This window comes from Tamandua tetradactyla, chromosome 2 (genome assembly GCF_023851605.1).
Source record: "Tamandua tetradactyla isolate mTamTet1 chromosome 2, mTamTet1.pri, whole genome shotgun sequence".
NCBI lineage: Eukaryota > Metazoa > Chordata > Mammalia > Pilosa > Myrmecophagidae > Tamandua > Tamandua tetradactyla.
In genome coordinates, this window is record NC_135328.1 from 30,641,303 (window position 1) to 30,665,770 (window position 24,468).

Below are 24,468 nucleotides of genomic sequence, written 5' to 3' on the forward strand. Positions count from 1 at the left end.
GCCTTACTGTTGAGGAATCAATATTCTAGTGGAGAAGACAGACAATATGGAATAAGGAAATAAGAAAGGTATATGACATCTCCAAGAAATAGGAGTGGGAAAGGATGGTCAATTCAAATGGAACGGGGGAGAAGCTCCTTGACAAGATCTGAAGGAATGTTGGAGTGAGCTCTCTGGCTAGCTGGAATAGAAGCGTCTGGACCAGAAGGGCCAGGAAGGTTGTAGAAAGGCTGAAAAGGCCAGTACGGCTGGAGCAGAGAGTGGTGAAGAGGGCATCGACATTATAGGTGGCTAGATCATACTGGAGCTTGTAGAGCACCGTAAAGACTACGGATTTCACTGAGTCAAAGGAGACGCCTTTGCGGGATTTTAAGCAGAGGAGGGACAGCCTCTGTTCAATATTTTTATACACCTCTCTGGCTGTGGTGTTGAGAAGAGACAGAAGGAAGATGAAAGGGGAGCGCAGAAACCTACTGCAATAGTCAGAGTGAGGGAAGACGAAGATCTGTGCCACAGGTGGCAGGTGTGGAGGTCGTAACATTAACATTTGTTTAACTCAAGTAGCTGCATTAATTACGACTTGCTTTGCATTGCTAATAGCCTTCTAAGGTGGACTTTTCCTCCTTGGATTTCTGGGAGGGGTATGCAGGAGTTGAGAGGAAGGGGAAGAGGTCACCAAGGACACAGAACCTCACGTGCCTGAAAACCTGAGAAGCTTCTAGGCCTCTAGGCCTCTGGCGCAGCAATAATTCTGCAGCCGAGCCCACCAGGGGCTTCCCAGGGACCATGCGCAACAGGCTGGGGTCGGAGCCTATGGAAAGCACAGGACTTTCGGAATGCCGGACAGATGCATCCCGGGAATCGTAGTCCTGCCGCCCTGCGCAGGCGCAGTGGCCACAGCAGGCTTGCGCGCGCAGCAGCCGCTGGGTCCTGTTTCTGGAAGCTCACTGCGGTGGTTGTGGCGGTGGTGGTGACCGTGCGCGGTGGTGCTGGCTGCGGATCCTGGTGCAGGTATTGGATGTCCCAGGCTGCTAGTTTTAGGGGCCGCGGTCCGGCCCCGGGCTCCGAGTGTGCACCTGGGGCGGAGTGGGGATTGAGAGTAGTCGACCCGCCTCTCTGCATTGCGGGTGCGGATGCTTCTGCGGGATGTGGACCCTGCTGAATAAAGGAGCTATCGGCTTTCCTCTATCCCTTCCCTGAGCCCAGGGTTTCTCAACTTCGGCACAGTTGACGTTTGGGACGGACAGTTCCTCATTGTGTGTGTGTGTGTGTGTGTGTGTGTGTGTGTGTGTGTGTGTGTGTGTGTCCGTCCGTCCGTGTCCTGTGCAGTGTAGCATGATTAGCAGCATCCCTGGGCTCTGTCCGTTAGATGTTAGCAGCATCCTCTCTTTCCCCAGTCGTGACAGCCCACGACGCCTTCAGACATTGCCATATGCCCCCAGGTTGGGACAGAATCTCTCTCCCATTGAGAACATCTGCCTGCGTCATATTTTCATCCACCTCTGTTGTAAGCTACCTGGGACCGCGACGAATGTCTTAGTCACTGTGGAGTCCTAGGTACCCAGCACAGCACCAGGTACATGGTAGGCGCCTAATTTTTTGACAGAGGAAGATTATATGATGTCATGCATGCTGTGTTCGGGGGTCTGTGCTCAGAGATGGGTAATTATTGATATGATAATTGCAATAAGAGGAGAGTGTGAGTCTCATTTGCTGCATCCTGGCACAGCTCGGGTTGTGTTGTCATTTCCTAGGAGCTCTGTGCAGGTAGGGGCCATGTCTGATCTGTCCCTGCCTCTGCTTCCAGTGGCCATTTCCCACCATATTGTAGATGCTCAGTTGTTTGTAAAATAGATAAATTCATGTAACATTGGGCAGGCTTCCTGCAAGGGAGCACAAGGAAGGGGCATCAGGAGAGTTAGCATTTGAAAGGAGTCAAGTTTTAAAGAATATGTAAAAGTTTGGTAGGAAGGCAAATGGCCCAGGTATAAAGAATGGGAGGAGATAGAGAGTGTCTGGGGAGATATTTCTTTATGATTGCAGTGTTGGTTAGGGGTGGTTGGAGCTCAGAGTAGTGAGGTCATCAAGGCGGGACCCCGAGGTCATCAAGGCGGGACCCCTAGGTCTCCAGGCAGGTCTCTCTCTCTCTGCTTTTGTGCTGTCAGAGAGATAGGGAGCCTGTGAAGAACAGGAGGGTGATAGAATCATATTTTGCATATTATAAGGAATTTCTTTATATTATGAGGAATCTTTAGGCTACAGCGTGAAGACTGGATTGAAGGAGGTAAGTAGCCTGTACTTAGGTAGTTTCAATAGGGATAAAATGGAGAGGTACTTAGGAAATGAAATCTCCAGGACTTAGTTACTGCTTATATGAGATGTTAGGAGGAAGCGAGATTTGAGTGTCAAATATATCAGGCTTCTGAATTAAGCAACTGGTGGGAAATATATTGCATTCCCTGAAAGAAGGCAGGAATTGTTAAATTGGTTCGTGACCGGATCTCTTTGTAACAATGAGCCTTTTTTGCTCTCTTTTTTTTTCTGCTGTCTTTTGCTTATGAGGCATAGTATTTAGTCTGAAGCAGCCGGTTTCCTTGAAGGGGTCTTAATTAATTACCTGTCAGTAACTCCTTGGCTTTTGATGTACAAAGAAAATTGTCCTTTCAACGTAGTAGTTTGGAAGGGTTGTTCTAGGCCACTGGAGGTATGTGTGTGAGTGTATATATCTGAACCAAACCAAGAACAATGTTTTTAGGATTAACAACAATCTTTTTTCTCTCTTACTTAATATTCTTCTATTTCCTCACAGTTCCTGCAAGATCATAACCTGAATCCCTGGAGCCCTTGAATTGACCTTGATGTTTTGCTGTGTATAGTGACTGTTGGTGGCCTGTACTGATACTCAGCTAGAGTCTAAAGAGAACTAGATTCCTCCTGGTGATACGCACAGCAAGGTGTAATTTCCTTGAACAAGATGACAGCCATCTTCCCAGACCCTCAAACTCTGGCTTCAAGTGAACAAGATAAGGGCCTAAGAATGGATATTCCTGGGGAGCAAGAAACGATCATAAGAGGAGATGCTACTGACCCAGAGTCTTTAAGACAGAGGTTCAGGTGGTTTCGTTATTCAGAAGTGGATGGACCCAGAAAAGCCCTGACTCAACTCTGGGAGCTCTGCACTCAGTGGCTGAGACCAGACATTCTCACCAAAGAACAGATTTTAGAGCTTTTGATATTTGAGCAATTCCTGGCTATTTTGCCTGGGGAGATCAGGATTTGGGTAAAGTCCCAGCGTCCTGAGAGTAGTGAGGAGGTGGTGACCCTAATAGAGGATTTGACCCAAGCACTTGAAGAAAAGGAAGGTGAGATTTACAGTTGGAGGGAGGAAGTGGGAGAGAACTTCTCAAGATAACAAGAGTAAATCGGCCTAGAGAAAGTCATTTACTGCTGCAGAGAAGTCCTAAGCTTTGGAGTCAGGACTGGGTCTGAATTGGCTCTGCCGCTTACTTGTGTGATCTTGGGCAAGCTCAGTAAGCTCTTACAATCACTTAAAAAGGGATGCCATCTTTTCCATAGTTTTGTTATGAGAATTAAACAAGATAAACTATTTTTTTTCTTTTCTTTTACCCTTGAGCAAAAGGGGCCCTTAGGAGATACAGAAGTTATCCGTGGAAGCATTTGGAGTCTTGAGCATATCACCCAACTCAGGCCTCAACTTCTAATAACCCATGCTTGTAGTAACACACTTCTAGAGCAATCCAAAGAATGTTCTGCAATGAGAGAAATGTATTCTGCACTGTTTTAAACACCAATTTAAGTGCTTGAAATATGACCAGTGCAAATAAAGAACTGATTTTTAATGAAATTTAAACAAATTTAATTAACTTATGACTACCCTATTGCATAGTCAATTCTAGAGCCTTCAAAGGGGAGAAGAGCTGAATTGTCTTTATGTTTTCATAATTTTATTATTATAAATTCTGCAAAAATGTATAAAAATAATCTGAATTAGAACATATTTATAAAATCATTATAAAATACTGACGTAAAGATTTCTAGGGTGGCTAGCCCTTTGAAAGAATGTCATTTTATTTTTATAAAAACTCTTTAATGTGCTAAAAATATTTATTGCAAATTTTTTTTTTTTAGCTTATTTACCACAGGGCTCTCACAATACATTACTGTGACAGTTTGTATTCTACGAAGGGGTCTGAGAGAGATAGGGGAGTGGTGTTTATCTCCAGATGTATTTTGTGGTCAGACACCAACTTGATGTATTCAGAATTTTGGTCTCCTGACCCCTCATCTCTGACTTAGACATCATATCACTGGAGCATGCTGTGTTTCTAAAAGCAGGGCCTCTGTTTCCAGGCCCATGCAATCAAGAAGTTTGTAAATTGGGTCCTCTAGTTTTCTGTAGGGTAGGAGGATTTCCTTAAAATAATCCCTCTTTTCTCTTTGATTACATCATTCTAATTGGTTTTTTTTTTTAGCATGGGCAGGCACTGGGAATCGAACCTGGATCTCTGGCATGGCAGGCGAGAGTTCCGCCACTGAGCCACCATTGCATGGCCCTAATTCTTAATTTTTTTTTATTCTTAATTTTTTATTGACTGTCTAATCAGTAAAGCTGCTTAAATTTCTTTTCAGAAGAAGGTAGAGTAATTTTTTAAAATAATTTTCCTTTATTACAGAAAGAGCTGGTGACATCTCAGGTCATTTAGTGCTTTTAGTTCCTGTGTTCAGATTCCCAATTTTTGTGTCTTTTAATCTGCTGGTGACCCCAGAGATGGAGCTGATTCTTGAGACTAGCTTAGTGCTTTCATTCAGTAAATAATTTTGAGTGTCTCTTGTGCAAGGCACTGTGCCTTGAAGAAACTACATTTTCTTTAAAGAAAATACATTAATCTTGTGAATGTATAGTATATTGTAAAATCCTCATTGTACAAATTATATACATTAAAACAGTGTATAGAATGAAGGAGAGATGAGTTTTTGTGAGCTTTAACATTGAGAAGATTTTTGTGGAGAATGGGAGAAAGCCTGGGGTTTTATAGGAAACAGTATCTGTGGTTATTCTCTCTTTTAAAGAGTTAGAAAAACTTTCTTTGTTTCTTCTGACCTTTTTCTCTAGAGGTACTTTAGTTCGAAGACTCCATTTGAAAGACTAGACTTTTTTTTTTCCTTTCTAGATCCGTTCTCTCAAGACTCTGCCACTTCTCAAGAGGGGAACCAAGAAGAAGATAAAATAGTTGCCGTTCTTCCAAATGCTGAGCCCCGGGTAAGTTTCCTTCCACTGGTTTTCATCCTTTGGTGAACATTTTTTGAGCTCCTACTGAGTGCTATAAAGATACAAAAATAATAAACTAGTCTCCCTTTCAAGGAACTTAACAATTCATTCTCTACTTTTTTTGTTTGTTGTTTCAGTTCCAAGAATGTGCCACAGTAACTGACTCTAGTAACAAAAAAATTACTAAAATTTATAATTATTCATGATGAACACAGGTAGAAATAAAATTATACTTCCTTAACAAGACAAAGAATATTTCCAGCTAGTTAATGTTAGAAAATAAAAAACAAACCTCCGAGTGTCAGTGTCAATAAAAAGATGAGGACATTTAATTTCACTGTTCTTAATCGAAATTATATGAATGTTCTAGCCAGTTACCATTCTTATAAAATAAGAAAGAAATGAGATATAAGTACTGGTATGAAAGAGGCATGTTATTGTAGATATTACTGTTTATTTGGAAAACCTCAGAATCAGCTGAGCAAGTACTAAACCTCATATAATAGGTTAGAGAAGCAGCTGTTTACAAATAATACATTTCCTATATACCAGTAATTGCTAGTTAGGAAGAATGTCCCTAATCATCATAGTGAAAACAGTACTGTGGCAGGCTGATAAAGACTCCCCAAAATGTGTCCGTATCCTAATCCCTGCAATCTGTGAATGTTACCTTCTTTGGAAAAAAGAGTCTTTGTGGATAGATTAAGTATTTTGAGAAGAAGAGATGATCCTAAATTATCTCAGTAGGCCATAAATGCCATCACAAGTATCCTTACAAAAGAGTGTGAAAGAAGATTGGGCACATACGCTCAGAGGAGAAAGCCTTGGGAAATGGAGGCAGAGATGGAAGTGATGTAGTGATAAACCAAGCAAACGCAAGGAACGCTGGCAGTCACCAGAAGCTAGAAGAGGCAAAGAACAGAATCTCTCTAGAGCCCTGTAAGGGAGTGTAGCCTACCTACACCTTGATTTTGAACTTCCAACCTCGAGAACTGTGAGAGAATACATTTCTTTTGTTTTAAGCCCCTAAGGTTGTACTTTGTTACGGCACCTGGGAAAAACACAAGTGCTAACAGCCACTCTTTTTTTTTTTTTAATTTTCTTATTAATCTTTAAATTTTTAAAAAAATATGACAAGAAACACAAACATTCTTAACATATCATTCTGTTCTACATATATAATCAGTAATTCACAATATCATCACATAGTTGCATATTCATCATCATGATCATTTCTTAGAACATTTGCATCAGTTCAGAAAAAGAAATAAAAAGACAACAGAAAAAGAAATAAAACGAAAACAGAAAAAAAAATTATACATACCATACCCCTTCCCCCTCCCTTTCATTGATCACTAGCATTTCAAACTAAATTTATTTTAACATTTGTTCCCCCTATTATTTAATTTTATTCCATATTTTCTACTCATCTGTTGACAAGGTCGGTAAAAGGAGCATCAGACACAAGGTTTCACAATCACACGGTCACATTGTGAAAGCTATATTATACAATCATCTTCAAGAAACATGGCTACTGGAACACAGCTCTACATTTTCAGGCAGTTCCCTCCAGCCTCTCTATTAGATCTTGAATAACAAGGTGATATCTACTTAATGCATAAGAATAACCTCCAGAATAACCTCTTGACTCTGTTTGGAATCTCTCAGCCATTGACACTTTTGTCTCATTTCACTCTTCCCCCTTTTGATCGAGAAGGTTTTCTCAATCCTTGATGCTGAGTCTCAGCTCATTCTAGGGTTTTTCTCAATCCCTTGATGCTAACAGCCATTCTTCTGTACTGCCTCTCAAAATGCCATGCAGACGATCTTTTATAGAAAAGTGTATTTTAATTAGTCAGTATGCTTGTTTGTGATTATGGAGAAATTGCAGCTGTGAGTATATGTTATTGAACACAGATTCTGTTGGACTGAGATAATAATTGCTGTGTTTAGCCTACTGGAAATTGAAATTTGAAATGTTGAGTAAAAATGATATTACTCTTTTTGTTTGTTTTGTTTTTTATATTATCCTTATGTATTTAATGATTACCTGTGGTTAACTTATATTATGTTGATGAATTTGGGCTTTGGGAATGTCAGTTGTACCCTTCATTTAATATATTTCTCTTAATCACAGAAATCACTGTATCTGGATAAACTTGTTCAGTTAGACCTTCCAGAGGATCCTTGGACAGCATATCATTCCAGGGACTGAAGGGGAGAGGCAGGGATTGTGTCAAATCCTTGTTTTGTATCATTTGTAATAGTCTTATTCTGTTGCTTGCTTTGGAATTCTTAAAAACTTGAATACTATCAAAACCATTACTCCATATCCTGACCTTTTCTCTGAATCCATAAGGTCTGCTTGGGGAGTAATCTAATGCACGGGGTCTGTGTTTGGTGTTTTAGGAATCCATGACATTCAAGGATGTTGCTGTTAACTTTACTCGAGGAGAGTGGAAGAGGCTGGAGCCTTTTCAAAAGGAGTTATATAAGGAAGTGCAACTGGAGAACTTTAAGAACCTAGAATTTCTGGGTAAAGAGATCTCTTCATGATCTAGCATCTAAGCTGGGTATTTTTTCCTCCCCTCTTTTGAAAGATAAGCGCTGTGTGAAGTACTTTTATTTGGTTTTGGCATGCAGGGATTGAAATTACTATCCCTAAAATTGGGTCCTTAAAATGTACTTCCCTGCCACATTTCCTCCAGAAAAGGGTCTTTGCTTTATGGGCCTGGAAATGTGAAATACCATTTTGCTGTTATTGAGGTCATACCTTCCCCCATTTTAACTTCAAATTCCAGTGTTTGTTGCCTCTGTACTTGACAATATCTTCTGTCCTCCCTAAAGAACCTGAGGCTGTGTGTGAGTAAATGTTGGGGAGTCTTCTGTACATTAACAGCCATTTTCCATTTCTTTTTTTCCTCTATGAGCAGGTTTTCCAGTTTCCCGACTAGATTTGATTTCCCAGCTAATGTGGGTTGAAATCCCATGGTTGCTAGAAAAAGAAATCTCTAAAGGCTCCAGACCAGGTGAGTTGGTGAAAAGTAGACAAGAAATTAAAACAGTTGCTTTACCAGGTGAGATGGTAAGAGCCTTTGAAATAAATGTTAAGTGAATATAAAGATACAAGATATAAAGGTGATTCGACTATGGTCCCTTTGTTCCCAGAATATTCATTTTAATGGGGAAGATTCTGTTAGTTTGGGTCCTCTGAGAAGTAGATGCCAAGACATAATGAGACATGCACAGATTTATTGGAGAAAATTCTGGTGAAGACAAATGGGGAGGGAATGAGATGGGACTGGGCGAGCTGTGTGAGCCTCATGCAGGTCTGAGGTGCTGTGAATGAGCGAGGGAAAGAAAGCAAGGTGTGTAGAAAGAGTATAGTGCAATTCTTGGAGTTCTCAAGCCGTGTCCCCTGTCATAGGAGTTCTGTTCCTCAAAGGAGTGGGCCTGCCTCAGTATCCATGCCACATTCAGTCAGTGGCTGGAAACAGCACGTGGGATAGTGGGCTCAGTGTGAGTGCTGCAGTTCATAACAGCAGCAGAGACTGTCATATAAGCTCCCCACAGGAGGAGAGCCGAGAGGCACATTTTCATGGATGCCATATATATTTTTATATTTCTTTTATATATATATATATATATGTATTTTTTATTTTATTTTTTTTCAGGGCAGGCACTGGGAATTGAACCTGGGTCTCCCACATGGCAGGCGAGAACTCTGCCTGCTGAGCCACTGTGGTCCGCCCTATATTTTTTAACATTTAAGAAATTTTTATTGCTGGGGTCACACCTGTGTAACTTAACATTTCCCATTTTAACTACTTTGAAGTATACAACTTCATGGTGTTAATTACATTCATGGTGCTGTGCTACCATCACCACCATCCATTACCAGATCATTTCCATTGTGCCAAACAGAAACTCTGTACCAATTAAGCATTAATTCCTCATTTCCCACCCCAGCCCCTGCTCCTGGTACCTGTAATCTACTTTTTGTCTCTAAATTTATATATTCTAGTTATCTCACTTGAGTGAGATCATATAGTATTTGTCTTTTTGTGTCTGACTTATTTTACTCTCATAATATGTTCAAAGTTTATGCATGTTGTCACATGTATCAGAGCATCATTTCTTTTTATAGCTGAATAATATTCCATTGTATGTTTGTATCTCATTTTGTTTATGCATTCATCCATTGATAGATGTTTAGGTTGTTTCTGCCTTTGAATAATACTGCTATGAACATTGGTGTTCAGTTATCTGAATCCCTGCTTTCAGTTCTTTTGGGTGTATACCTAGAAGTTGGATTGCTGGGTCATATGGTAATTCTTACTTAATTTACTGAGAAACTGCCAAATTGTTTTCTATAGTGGCTGCACCATTTTACATTCCCACCAAGAATGCACAAGGATTTCTCATCAAAGTTGTTATTTTCCATTTTTAATAATAATAGTCATTGTAGTGGTCGTGAAGTGGTTGCTCATTGTGGTTTTGATTTGCTTTTCTCTGATGGCTAATGATATTGAGCATCTTTTCCTACCCTTATTGACCATTTGTATATGCTGTTTGGAAAAATGTCTATTCAAGTCTTTGGCCCATTTTTAAATTGCATTTGTTGTCTTGTGTGATGGATATTTTAGTCCAATCTTGAATGAATAGGTATTCACCTAATGGACAGCATGTATAGTATAATCCCATTTTTGTTAAAGGAAAAAAAATGTGCATGCACTATGCTAAATACATATATAGCTATGTATGATTTTTTTTTTTAAGCCAGCACCCCAGACCAGTGAGGGTCACTAGGGCTGGATTTTTTTTTTAATAGTTACTTTTTAAACGTTTACCTTAATAGCAATTTCCAAAATGTGCCAAGAGACTTAACCAGTTAGCATCAGGTAAATTAAGTTCAAAGGTGAATCCCATGTCCGGCCTGAGCATTGGCCATAGAAGATTAACCTTGGTAGTAATTTTATATCCTAATGTATTTTTGAAAATATTTTTATTGAGAAATCTTCACACACACATAGTCCTTCCGTAGTACTACAGTCAGTGGCTCACAATATCATTACATAGTTGTATATTTATCACCGTGATCATTTTTAAAATGTTTGTATCACTCCAGAAAAAAGACATAAAAAGAGAAAACTCATTCCCATACCCCTAAACCCTCCCTTTCATTGACCACTAGTATTTTCAGTCTACTCAACTTTTTATTACCCTTTATCCCCCATTATTTATTTATTTTTGTCCTTATTTTTTTCCTAATGCATTTTAAAATGTTTTTTATTGTTAAATATAACATATATGAAGAAAATATAATGATTTTCAAAGTACACTTCAACAAGTAGTTACAGAACAGATTTTAATTTGTTATGGGTTACAATTCAACTATTTCAGATTTTTCCTTCTAGCACTCCAGAACACTGGAGAAGAATTTTTTTTCTTTTTTGTGAAAAATGACATATATACGAAAAAGCAATAAATTTCAAAGCACATCACAACAAAAAATTGTTATAGCAGAGATTTCAGAGTTTGGAATGGGTTACAATTCCACCATTTTAGGTTTTTGCTTCTAGCTACTCTAAAATACTGGAGATCAAAAGAAATACCAATATAATGATTCAGCAATCATATTACTTTGTTAAACCCTGCCTTCTCTGTATAACTCCACCATCACCTTTGATCTTTCTTCCACTCTTTAGGGATATTTGGGCTATGCCCATTTTAACTTTTTCATATTTGAAAGGGCTCTTGATAATATGGGATAGGGGATGGAACTAGCTAATGTTCTGAAGAGTCTGGGCCCTATAGGTTTCCTTATCAGGTGCAGGGACCCATCTAGAGGTTGTAGGTATCTGGAAAGTTACTCTAGTGTATGGAACCTTTGTAGAATCTTACATAACGCCCTAGGTGTTCTTTAGGATTGCCAGGAATGATTTTGGTTGGGATTTGGCAAGTTAGGGTAGATAACAATGTGTAATGAAACTTGTATAAGAGTGACCTCCAGAATAGCCTCTCAATGCTATTTGAACTTTCAGCCACTGATACCTTATTTGTTCCACTTCTTTTCCCCTTTTGGTCAGGATGGCCTTGTTGATCCCATGGTGCCAGGGCCAGACTCATCCCTGGGATTTTCTAATGTAATGTTCTTTTTTTTAAATTTTTAAATCGTATGCTATAACATATATACAAAGCCAAGAAAGCAAAAAGCAGTGGTTTTCAAAGTACTTCAACAAATAGTTACAGGACAGATCCCAGAGTTTGTCATGGGCTACCATAGAATCATCTCAGATTTTTCCTTCTAACTATTCCAGAACATTGGAGGCTAGAAGGAAGAAATATTTTTTTTATCATCACAATCAACTTTTTTTCTTTTTTTGTGAAAAACAACATGTACAAAAAGAAATAAATTTCAAAGCATAGTACAACAATTAGTTGTAGAACAGATTTCAGAGTTTGGTATGGATTACAGTTCCACCATTTTAGGTTTTTACCTCTAGCCACTCTGAAATCCTGGAGACTAAAGCAGGTATCAATGTAATGATTCAGCAGTCATACTCATTTGTTAAACCCTACCTTCTTTGTATAACTCCACCATCACCTTTGATCTTTCTCTCCTACTCTTTAGGGGTATTTGGGCTGTGGCCATTCTAACATTTTCATGTCAGAAGGGGCTGTCAGTAATATGGGGTAGGGAAATGGGACTAGCTGATGTTCTGAAGAGGCTGGACCCTTTAGGTTTCAGGACTTATCTCATCCAAGGACCCATCTGGAGCTTGTAGGTTTCTAGAAAGTTAACCCTAGTGCATGGAACCTTTGTAGAATCTTACATATTGCCCTAGGTGTTCTTTACAATTGGCAGGAATGGTTTTGGTTGGGGGTTGGCAAGTTATAACAGGTAGCAATGTCTAACCGAACCATGCATAAGAGTGACCTCCAGAGTAGTCCCTTGACTCTATTTGAACTCTCTCTGCCACTGATACCTCATTTGTTCCACTTCTTTTCCTACTTTGGGTCAGGATGGCATTGTTAATCCCACGGTGCCAGTGTGGGACTCATCCCTAGGAGTCATCTCCCATGCTTCCAGGGAGACTTTCACCCCTGGATGTCACACCGTGTTCATTTTTAGAACATATGCATCACTCCAGAAAAAGAAATAGAAAGACGAAAGAAGAAAATCTATACATCCCGTGCCACTTACCCCTCTCTCTCATTGACCATTAGTATTGCAATCTACCCAATTTCTTTATCCCTTATCCCCCTTTATTATTTATTTATTTTTCCTTATTTTTTTTTACTTATCTGTCCATACCTTGGTTAAAAGGGACATCAGCCACAAGGTTTTCACAGTCACACAGTCACATTGTAAAAGCTATATAGTTATACAGTCGTTTTCAAGAATTAAGGGTACTGCAATACAGTTCAACAGTTTTAGGTACTATCCTAGCCACCTATTTTTTGCAAACATTTTTATTATTGTTAAATATAACATATATATAAAGAAATGAACAAAAAAAGCAGTGATTCTCAAAGTAGATACAGAACAGATTTCACAGTTTGTTATGGGTTACCATTTCATTATTTCAGATTTTTCCTTCTAGCTGCTCCAAAACAGGAGGCTAGAAGAATTTTTTTTTCTTTTTTGTAAAAAATAACATATATTAAAAAGCTGTATATTTCAAAGCACATCGCAACAATTAGTTGTAGAACAGATTTCAGAGTTTGGTATGGGTTACAATTCTACCATTTTAGGTTTTCACTTGTAGCTGCTCTAAGGAACCCCTTTATTTTTGAGTCTTTTGATAACTAGTGCTTTGTTTTATTAAGTTTTTACTGTATTTAATACAGTATTTGTGTATTAGTCACTCTTTGTATTTTGATATCTTTCTTTAGAGTTTTTATTGCCCTTTGACACTAGTTGTAAGCTACTTTTGAGTTACAGACGATGTCCTTTACCCTTTCTTAATATTTTACAGCAGTGTATTTTTTAAGGCCGGCTTTTTAGTATCTGTAAAATATTCATGTTAACATTGGTTATCTTTGAGGAATTAGATTTTTTCTTTTTCCTTTCCTGTATCTTAAAGTTGAATGATCAATATATTAAATTTTTATTTTTTTATATTTTTAAAAATAAAAATATATCAGCATATATATATATATATCAAAACATTAGTTTATTTTAAAGGAAAAACAATAAACCATCTTCCTGTACTCCATATTCTAAACCATGCATTTTAATCAATTTATTGGCTGTTTCTAATATAATACACAAATAAAGGACAATTGTCTTATGATGTTTAAGTAATATTTTGGAGAGTAATTCCAAAAATGTTTTGAGTAATTCTAGCAGCATTGTTATAAATACATGCTTCTCCACCTCCCAAGATGCTTACTTTTAAAAGAAGCAGCATTTAAACATACAGTGCTTTAAATGTAACTGTGAGTGTAAATATAAATGTTTTAAATGTCATTTACAACATACTGAACATAAAATTTTTGACAGAGCAGCGTTCATAGCCATGGTTTATAAAAAGCTTATGCAAATCAATAAGGAACACTAAGCATGTTAGAAAAATAAATAAAGGATTTGAGCAGATAATTGCCAAAGTTAGAATTTTAAGAAACTGCTCTACAGTGAAGTGTTACTTTAAAGCTATAATGCAATTTTTTATGAAACAAAGTTGTAGAGATTTGAAGAAAGATACCAGACTGGAAATGAGTACTCATGTACTTCTGATCACCATGTATCATGAATTGGCTATAACCTTTCTACTCTTTGATTCAGTAATTCTACTTTTATGACTTTCTTTTAAGGATATATTAATCATTTGGTAAGCATTCAATAAGACACTGACTATATATAGTATGTCTCTATGATGAATTATTAAGTAGCGGATTGAGATTATCTTTATGAAAAATTATCAGTAAATTGGGGAATAATTATAAATATAAAATGTTGCAGAATACATTTTATAGTTACAATCTTTTTAATTCTAAAATATGTAGAAGTCTAGAAGGAAATACACAACTTTTAATAGTGGTTAAATTCTGAGTAATAGGATTTTAAATGATTGTGTATTTTATTATCTGTTTAAAAAATGGTTTGTAAAAATGATAATGTGACCTCATGATTAAAATCCAGGATGGATGATGTTAATACATAAGTTGAAAGTTCTGAGAAGAGCACAATTAGTTAGAGTTAGTATTGGAGAAAGTCATGTGATTATGGGACTTGAATTCTGGGCCCTGTCAGATGTATATGTTAATAAGCGATGAGAGTGTTGTAGGATTGCATTCTAGGTATTAGGAAGTAGTAAGACCAAAAGAATAGGACTAAAGCTTGCTGCAATGTGGGAGGAACCATACATTGATGTTTGATTAGTGTATCTTTGTGTTGTAAGATAATGTAGGGACAGATCATGAGTGCCTTTGAAAGTCTGACATAGATGTTGTTGAATGTTTGTGATGGGATCACCATTTTCTCTAAATTTAGTGCCATTTAGGTGCATTGAGGAGAGGCAGTATAGTGTAGGAATCAAGGACATGCACAAGTTAAAAATCCGGTTCAGTCCACATAGTTTGGGCAACCTACTTAACTCTATGTGCCTAGCTTTTGCATCCATAAATCAGGGATAAAAGGATCTACTTCCTAGGGCTCTACAAAGATTGAATGAAATAAAGCAAGTAAGGTGCTTGGCATTGGGCTGGCATTTGTAAGCATTCAATAAATGTTTGTGCTAGCACTGTTTGGGAAGAGAAAAGTTTGGATACAGAACAGGTTGGAGCTTATTATAGTAACTTGAAATTTGTCGTAGAATTTGCATCTGTATCTGTAAAGCACAAACGTTTCATCTTTCTCAATATTTTTCCTAACCCCTGTGTTTGCCTTGTTTTCCTGTATCTCCTTTCTGTTTCCTGTGCTACAAGGCTGAATTTGGGAACTCTTCAAGCCACATTCTTTATAGTTATTATTGTCAATATCCCCATTTCAGTCCCAACACAGCAACTTCCTTTACTACATTCAGGAAATATTCTATTTGTTATTTCTTTTAGAGCGTGAACCCAGAAGTGAATTGAAGGAATCCATTCCAAATCATGATATTTTAATGGAAGAATCATCTCTAGATAAAGTGATAGAAAGATACCTCAGAAGTGATCCTTACAACTTGATGGAAGAATCCTGGGAATATTATGGTAGATTAGAGAAAGATCATAACAATCAGGAAGATTCACAAGTAGCAGTTACACAAAAGAAAACTTATGGCAGAGGCAATAAAGGTGAGGAATTTGGTGGAAGCCGCAGTGTGAAGTCAGTCCTTGACCTGGGAAAGAATGCCTTTGGAAAGAATTTCAGACAAACTTCAGACATGATAAAACATCTGAGAGTCTACTTAAGGAAAAAATTTTGGAGGTATAATGAATGCAAAAAATCCTTCAGTTTCCATTCAGATCTTATTCTGAACCGCAAAGAACACACTGGAGAAAAATCACGGAAATCCAGTGAGGGTGGGAAAGTGTTAAGTCGCTCTTCATCTCATATTGAGCATCAGAAACGCCAGAAAATCCGTTTGGGAAATAAATCCAAGACATGTACTAACTGTGGAATAACCTTTACCCAAATCTCATCCAAGAGATTACATGATGGAAAAAATCTCTCTATATGTGATAAATGCTGGAAAGGGTTATGTCAAGATACAACGTTGAATAATGATGAGAGAACTGAGATTGGAGAAAAAACCCATAAATGTAGTAAATGTGGAAAAGCCTTTGGCTATAGTGCTTCACTCACTAAACATCGGAGGATTCATACTGGGGAAAAACCCTATATGTGTAATGAATGTGGAAAAGCTTTCAGTGACAGTTCATCACTCACGCCACACCATAGAACTCATAGTGGAGAGAAGCCTTTCAAATGTGATGATTGTGGAAAAGCGTTCACCCTTAGTGCCCACCTCATTAAACATCAGAGAGTTCATACTGGAGAAAAACCCTATAAATGTAAGGAATGTGGGAGACCCTTCAGTGACAGTTCATCTCTTATTCAACATCAACGAATTCATACTGGAGAGAAACCCTACACATGTAACAATTGTGGAAAATCCTTCAGTCATAGCTCTTCTCTTTCCAAGCATCAGAGAATTCATACTGGTGAGAAACCCTATAAATGTGGTGAATGTGGAAAAGCCTTTAGACAGAATTCTTGCCTTACACGACATCAGAGAATTCATACTGGAGAAAAACCATACTTATGTAATGACTGTGGGATGACTTTTAGCCATTTTACTTCAGTTATTTATCATCAAAGACTTCATTCAGGAGAAAAACCTTACAAATGTAACCAATGTGAGAAAGCTTTCCCTACACATTCACTCCTTAGTCGCCATCAGAGAATTCATACTGGTGTAAAACCTTATAAATGTAAAGAATGTGGGAAATCCTTCAGTCAAAGTTCATCTCTTAATGAACATTACCGAATTCATACTGGAGAGAAACCCTATGAATGTGACTATTGTGGAGCAACGTTTAGTCGAAGCTCAATCCTTGTAGAACACTTAAAAATTCATACTGGAAGGAGAGAGTATGAATGCAATGAATGTGACAAGACATTTAAGAGTAATTCAGGCCTCATCAGACATCGAGGATTTCATTCTGGAGAGTAATTCTGGGAATATAATGAAGTGGGAGGTAATTTAATCAAAAGTGCCCCTTATTAAAAATCCAGGATATAAACTATCACAACATTGATCATTAGCTACAGTTTTGATGGGTTGGCAGCTAGGAAAAATATTCTTTTTCTCATTCATCTTTTCAAGGATGTCGATTACTAGTAGATAGTAATCAGGGTTCTTAAAGTCATTGGAAAGTAGGGAAAATATGAGATGTGAAATGATTCTGAAGGACCAAGTTTGAACTTAAAAAATGAGGGAGGGGCACAAAGGACCCACTGACTATCCTCTTTTCTTTGGAGGATTTCCCTCTCTTTTAGGTCCCCTTCCACTACCATGTATTAGAATGAAATGAACACTTGGCTGGAGTCAGATAACCTCTGTTTTGCCCCAGCTTGCCAACCAATTCTGTTTTATATAACCTTTGGCAAATCATTTGACCTTTCTGAATTTCAGTTTCTTTTCCAGCAAAATGAATGGGTTGGAGTAATGATTTTTAGGTTTCCTTTTCTCTCTTATGTATTCTGAAGCTTTAAAATCAGTTAACCATTTTTGATTAATTGGAACTTTCAAGTTTCTCTGGTAGAAAATCACTACCATTTAGGATGCTGGACTTCTGGCATAATGAGATTGAAGTATACTTTTAGAATACTTATGCAGGGATCCCTAGAATGCTTTAAATAGGTACAGGTCAGTCCAGCTCGAACAAGTTGCCTTCAGGGAATGTTTCAATTGGACAAAGCACCTCTTTTCCGCTGGGCACTGGCTCGATTAGGAATCCAGGGAGCTTCCGCTTGAACCATCCCAGCCATGAGAGAAATAGTCTTAGGTAAATAAGTTTGGGGGTGGGAGGGGGCAGTGTTGAAAGTAGAGAGCTGTTCTAGAGGGCTTCTCTTTTGCAGAATAGAGTTCTATTTTTCTTTTTTTAAATCACACCTTTGTATTAAGTACAGCTTCCTATAACTGGAGAGTAAGCATTCTGTATTGCAGCGGTCATGTGCTGTCAGCCTTTTGTCAGATTGACCCTTGGATGTGTTTTAGTTGGTCTGCATGGTGGGGTTGTGGGTGTGAGTGGGTGGAATTAGCTGCCACCATTTAAAAATTAGGAAATTTCTTCCTTTTTTTTTATATAGAGCTTGTATTGAACAATTATGAGAACTGACAGTACTGGACTCATATTTCTGTGGGGCAGTCAGTGGTCTTAGATAGCAGCTGCCACCTTTAGATGGGGAATATACTCTCCTGCTTGCCAGATTCCTCATTTATAAAACCTATCTGGCCCACTGTAGGAATTTGATATTGTCATCCCTTACCATATAGAGTATATATCCTAAAATCTAAAGGGACCCCACTAATAGCAAATGAAATCCAGGATGTATTTTAGAATGTAGAAATGTTACTGAATTTATTTTCAGTTATGAAGTTAGATTTCAAAAGACTGGAGTATGCTGGTATTAGTGGATTGTTCTTCATAAATTTTAATTGATGGAGTCTGAATAATAGTTTCTAAATAAAAAAGGAACTGTAGACCCTGAGTGAATTAGGCTTGGGGCTCAGGTCATAGTGTTCTGTAGGAACCCCACTGCCTCAACAGTGGTACAGAAGTAAATTCCTAAAGTTGACATTTGAGATGGCTCCTATAAAAGAACTAAACCAGAAAACTCCAGACTTTGGAAGTGAAGAGATCCTTATTGCTGGTCTCAGATTCAGCAATATTTGCTGTGATTTAACGGGTTTGGGTTTACAATACTACCTCTGGAGGTTTTGGTTTGTTCTGAGTGCCTCCTTTCACCAGTTCCCCTTTCCTGAAACAAAGCCTGCAGTTCAAGTAGATGCTGTGTGATAAATTAATCTGCATAGTTATTGCTAAATGGGCCAATCAGACACGTTCTAGCCAGGAAAGAAATGTGGCTTGTGACAATCATTCACCTGGTTTAAGTTTTGTTATGGAAAGATCTAATTTATATCAAACGTTCAAGAAAGATGTCACATTATGTGTTCCAGAATGTGTAAGTAGACTCCTCAGCTTTCATAAGAGTTGGTAATCCCAATATGGGTTGGTAATCTGGAACTTTTTTTTTTTTTTTACAACTTCATTGAGGAATAAATTACATGTAAAATTCATCTCAGAGTGTTCAATTCATTAAATTTTAGTAAATTTATGGAGGTGTGCATCCATCACCATAATCATGTTTTGGAATATATCATCACCCCAATAAGATCCTGTCCATTTACAATTAATGCCCTTTCCCACCTCCAACCTCAGGCAGCCATTAATCAGTGTACTTTCTGTCTCTGTAGAGTTGCATTTTCTGGACATCTTAACATAGTTGGAATCATGCAATATGTGGTCTTTTGTGTTTGCCTTTTTTCACTTAACATGCCTTTGAGGTTCATCCATGTTGTGTAGTGTGTATCAGTACTTTATTCCTTATCACTGAATATTTTTCTATTGTGTGAATATATCATATTTTACCTGCCATCTACCAGTTGAGAGACATTTGAATTGTTTCCAGTTTTCTCACGGTTAAGAATAATACTACTCTTAAGGATTAGTGTGTAAGTCTTTGCATGAACAAATGTTTTCATTTTTCTTGGGTAGATATCTATGAGTGCAATTGCTAGGTGATGAGGTAAATTTTTGTTTAACTTTTTAAAGAAACTGCCAAGCTCTTTTCCAAAGTTATGTACCATTTTACATTCCCACGAATGATGTTTGAGGATTTCTGTTTCTTCATATAGATGGTATTAAGATTGAAGAATGGGATATAACCATCTGCATGTATACCAATATATGCAACTTTAAATCACACAATTAAAAAATTTTTAAGTGGCAGTTTTCTAGGAAAATGTAAATGATCAAAATTGACTTTAAAATGGATAGAAATATAAACAGAACACAATCAAAAGAAATTGAAAGGGTGGTCAGAAATGGACTATGGCATCTTTACCCCACCCCAGCCCTCCCAAAAGGCACCAGGCCCAGATGGTTTTCTGGCAAGCGGCCAAAGCATCACACAATGGGTAGTTTGTATATTATGAAAACTGTTTGAGAGCATTAAAGAAGAATGAAATGAGTCCCCTTTCATCTTATGAAGTTAGCAAAAACCTGATAAAGATATAACAATATAGATTGACCTAATTTACAAATATATATGCCAGAAGACTTTTCTGAAACAGAAAATTTAAGTTCTACAGTGTATTAAAAGAGTAACAGTTCTCTCATTAAGTAGGGCTTATTTCGGGAATTTATGGGTATTTCAACATCAGAAACTGTTTCAATATAACTCATTACCACCCTAACTGGTTACTGTTATATCACGCCTTTATTTTTTTATGGGATTGTTAAAGATATTAGGGTTTGTTTTGTTGATGATTTACACCTGCTAGGGTTTATTTGGTTAATATTCAAACAGTTGTAAGTAGAGAATGTATTAAAATAGTTGTGGATTAGGGTGTATGCAGTGGAAAATGCTCTCACAGCCAACAAGGTAGACAGGTTTTATAGGGAAACAAGTCTAGTGAAAAGTAAGCTTTGGCAAATATTTTCATTAGAATTAAAAAAATTTGATGTCTAATACAAGAAACCCTTGTGCTGTGGCTGCACAGTGATATTTCTTTGAAAACCCGTAAGATTGTTTTTGTCCCTCTTACCTTTTAACAAGCCTAAGAGGTTTAGCTAGAACAAATTTTTTTAAATGGTACTTTACCCAAGTAAGGCTTGGGAGTACAGAGTTCCATCATGCCTAGCATTTATTGAAATTTTCTTTGCAGTTTTTTTCATATCATTCTAGGATATAGCTTCATGGGAGCAGGGATCTTGTCTAATTTTTTCCCCCACTGTGATCTCAGCTCCTAGTATGGTACACAGCACAAAGTAGGTATTCAATAAATACTTGTTGAATGACTGAATCACATATTAAAAGAAAAAAGATAATCAGGGAAATAAATTTGATAATAGTAAAATCATTTCTGGTTTTGAAAATGAGTTTTAATAAGCTAAGGATGGATGAAAACTTTTTTTAACTTGATAAAGATGATAAGAAATGTGAAAAAATAAAATGTGAATGAATGAAAGTAAAGAATTCTAGGTTGAAAATCATTTTCCCTCAGATTTTTTTAATGTTTTTCTCCATCGTTTTCTAGCTTCCAGTTTTGCTTTTGAGAAATCCATTGCCAATGTTACATTTGGCATTTGTATGTAACCTGTTTTTTTTCTCACTTATTTAGGATGCCTTTGTCTCTTTATCTATGATATTCTGAAATTTCTCTCTGCTATTTCTTGATTTACTTTATTCATTATATTGGGAATTCGTTGGGCCCTTTTGATGGGGGAACTCATGCCCTTCAATTCTGGGAAATTTTTTGGTACAATTTGCTTAATAGTTTCATCTTAATTTTCTCTGTTCTTTGTCAAATCATTCCTCTTTGTCAAATGTTGGGTCTTCTTAGGTTGATCATCTAAGTTTTTAGTCTTTTCCTTCTTATTTTTCATATCTTTGATTTGTATCCTACTTTCTGGAAGATATCTTTGATTTTTATCTTCCAACTCTCCTATTGTTTTGAATGTTTTATTTCTGTTCTCCAGTTTTTATCCCTAATTGCATTTTTCTGGTTCTCAGTTTATTCCCTTTCTCCATTATAATATCCTGGTTTTGCTTCATGGATGAAATACTTTCTTTCTCTGAGGTTGTCAGTTATAGGGTCTTTGAGTTTTATTTCCTCCCTGCATAACTTCTGTTTTTCTGAGTGTTTTTTAAAACCAGTTTTCTATCTCTTTCACTTTGGAAGCCTTCCTCAAATCTCTGGCGGTTCTTGACTATCTTCATATTTAAAAGGGGGCCTCTAAAATGCTGTCTGGAAGGTATTTTAGTTAATGCAGCACTGTCTAATAGGAATATAGTGTGAGTCACATACATCATTTTAAAAGTAACCGCATTAAAAAAAAAACAGGTGAGTGTGATAATATTTCATTTAATCCAGTATGGTCAAAATATTATCATTTCAACAAGTAATCAATATAAAAATTATTAATTTTTTTTGTGCTAAGCTTTCAAAATCTAGTGTGTATTTCGTACTTTGGCAATCCTAATTAACACACTAAAATTTCACCTGAGATACTTGATCCATATTTAAATTTATAAACTTTAGAGTTAGAAAAGTAGATTCACATAGTTGTTCCAAACATACTTTATTGTTTTTTCTAGCATATTTAAAAGTTTTCAAATATGTGAGTCAAGTATCAAAAAACTTTTCCTCTGTTATTTGTATTCACACTGACAAAACTGTTCGTTTTTAATTTTTGCATGGCAGACACCGGAAATCAAACCTGGGTCTCCAGCATGGTGGGTGAGAATTCTGCCACTGAGCCACCATGTTACCACCCTTCATTTTTTTAATTAGAAGAATTAACTTGTCTTTGACACAAAAGCATGTCAGTTTCAAAACTTGATTTAAGTCAATTCATTAACTCTTGTAGAATTATCAAATTCAAAGAGGTATAAGAAAAAACTAAATTTATCAACATTAATAGCACAATCTTCAAATTTTTTGTAGTTTTTTTGCAGCTGGTTTACATAGTGCTGTTGATCATAAGTAAAAGCTGCATATTGATTTATGTTAGAAAAATGTGTAAAGTTATTATTTTGTGTTTGTATTTTGAAAGGTTTCAGTTTCAATATAAATTCCTGCACCTGTCTAACTCAGTGCAAGACAAAGGGAAAAACAAATTAGTTTTTCCATTTTTGAGGCTTCAAATTAGCTCATTTATATGCAGTGTGATATTGGGGAGAAAATTCACACTACCTTATTTTTTTGTCTTTGATTATTGAATATTTGACAAAGCATTCTTTTTGTTTCAAGAAAGTCTTGAATTGGAATTACTAGTACAGCAATCTTTGTAAAACTCTTCCATAGATCAACCATGGAGCCTTGGAAAAGAAGATCATTAAATTCATTGTCTTCTATTTCAATAGTTTGCTATCTGGCAATGATTAGTTCATGGCATTTGCATACATACATATATATATACTGAACAATTTTAATATCTGTCACCAGGACTTTCATTGGAGTCTGCTTCAGAAAACTGAGCAGATATTTTTTATATGTATCATGCAATGAAACAAAGCAATAAGGGAATAAACATCATTCTCTTGCTTTAAAATTTCAGTACTCCTGGGCTTTTGACCTAATATAGCTGGAGTCCCATCCTCAAGACAGAAACTAATGTTTCTGTCTCTAGGTAAAATTTGTCTTTGACAAATGTAAAACTGTCAAAAATATCTACACCACAACTTTGGTTTTTAAGGTCACAAATTGATATTTCTTTGTAAATTTGGATATCACTGGAGTCAGCATAGCCAGTGTTTTCACTGGACATTGTCTCCTCTATCACATGACTTAGTCTGAAGCTAAAGAAAAATACTTGCAGTTTTTCAAATTTTGTTAGAAAAGTCTTGTATTCTGTGAGAAAAATTATTTGGTGGCTTGATTGTAAATTTCAATTTTTCTTTTTTTTTTTGGCATGAGCAGGCACTGGGAATTGACCTGGGTCTCCGGCTTGGCAGGTGAGAACTCTGCCTGCTGAGCCACTGTGGCCTGCCCTGAAAATTTCCATTTTTATGAAATATCTTGTCTTTTTTTCACAATTTCTAGCTAAATTACCATAATTAAAATGATAAAAAAATTTTAACCGTCTTTCCATGTAAGTTTCTCTTTTTTGTGCAAGAATTCAATCCAATTTAGAGCTGGCCGAATTTACAGGCTCAGACCCTGTTAAAAATTGTCCATATCTTTTGTTGTTGGAAATTTCTCAATTTAGGTGACTAATTTTCATTGATTCTTTTTTGTCTGTGTAGGAGAAACTTACCAATACACTAGGTTGTTGCTGAAAAAAGCATAAATACTAAATAGTGTCTTAAATATTGTCTTCTCTATTATCTTTAATACTTTTTTACACAATAAATGGCTATTTGAGTTTGCTGTGCTGTGGTCAACTGGAATTGTCATTCCTTGTGCAGTTTGTGCTGTACCCTCCTCCTGTTGCTTTTTTCTTTACTGTTCCAGTATTAGTACTAGTGTCTTTATCTGCAAACATTTCTGTATTCAGCAGTAAGCTTCCAATTAAAATTTAAATGTTTTCTGTATTTTCTAACCTAGAAAAATAATTATTTTATAATTAAAATAGTAATTCTATTATGACTATGGTTTACCTAGGTATCACTGTAACATGCTGTCTGCATATGGACATACTTACTTGTGCTATGTGCACAAACTATCCAAGTACACACATTGCGATTTTCCTTCAAGGCATAGAAAAAAATCATCTAAAAAAATCACCTAATCTGAATCAATCTGTTGATACTGAGTAGATTGGTGATGTGTTTATGTGTAATACTAGAAACATTGCACGTGCCTGTATAAGCATTGTGACACAACAACAATATCCTGTATGATGCAGTGGTTAAAGTGAATTGTACTTCTACCAAAACAATAAAGTTGCGTTTA

At 36.7% G+C, this 24,468-nt stretch overlaps 1 protein-coding gene across 1 annotated transcript; it reads left to right on the plus strand.

Moving 5' to 3' along the window:
- The first annotated feature begins 897 nt into the window (after positions 1 to 897).
- Positions 898 to 24,468, plus strand: ZNF483 (zinc finger protein 483). The gene is made up of 6 exons (XM_077141868.1): positions 898 to 1,011; positions 2,810 to 3,362; positions 5,193 to 5,281; positions 7,700 to 7,826; positions 8,224 to 8,319; positions 15,350 to 24,468. The coding sequence occupies exons 2-6, from the start codon at positions 2,975 to 2,977 to the stop codon at positions 16,954 to 16,956; spliced, it is 2,307 nt and encodes a 768-aa protein (XP_076997983.1). The 5' UTR covers positions 898 to 1,011; positions 2,810 to 2,974; the 3' UTR covers positions 16,957 to 24,468.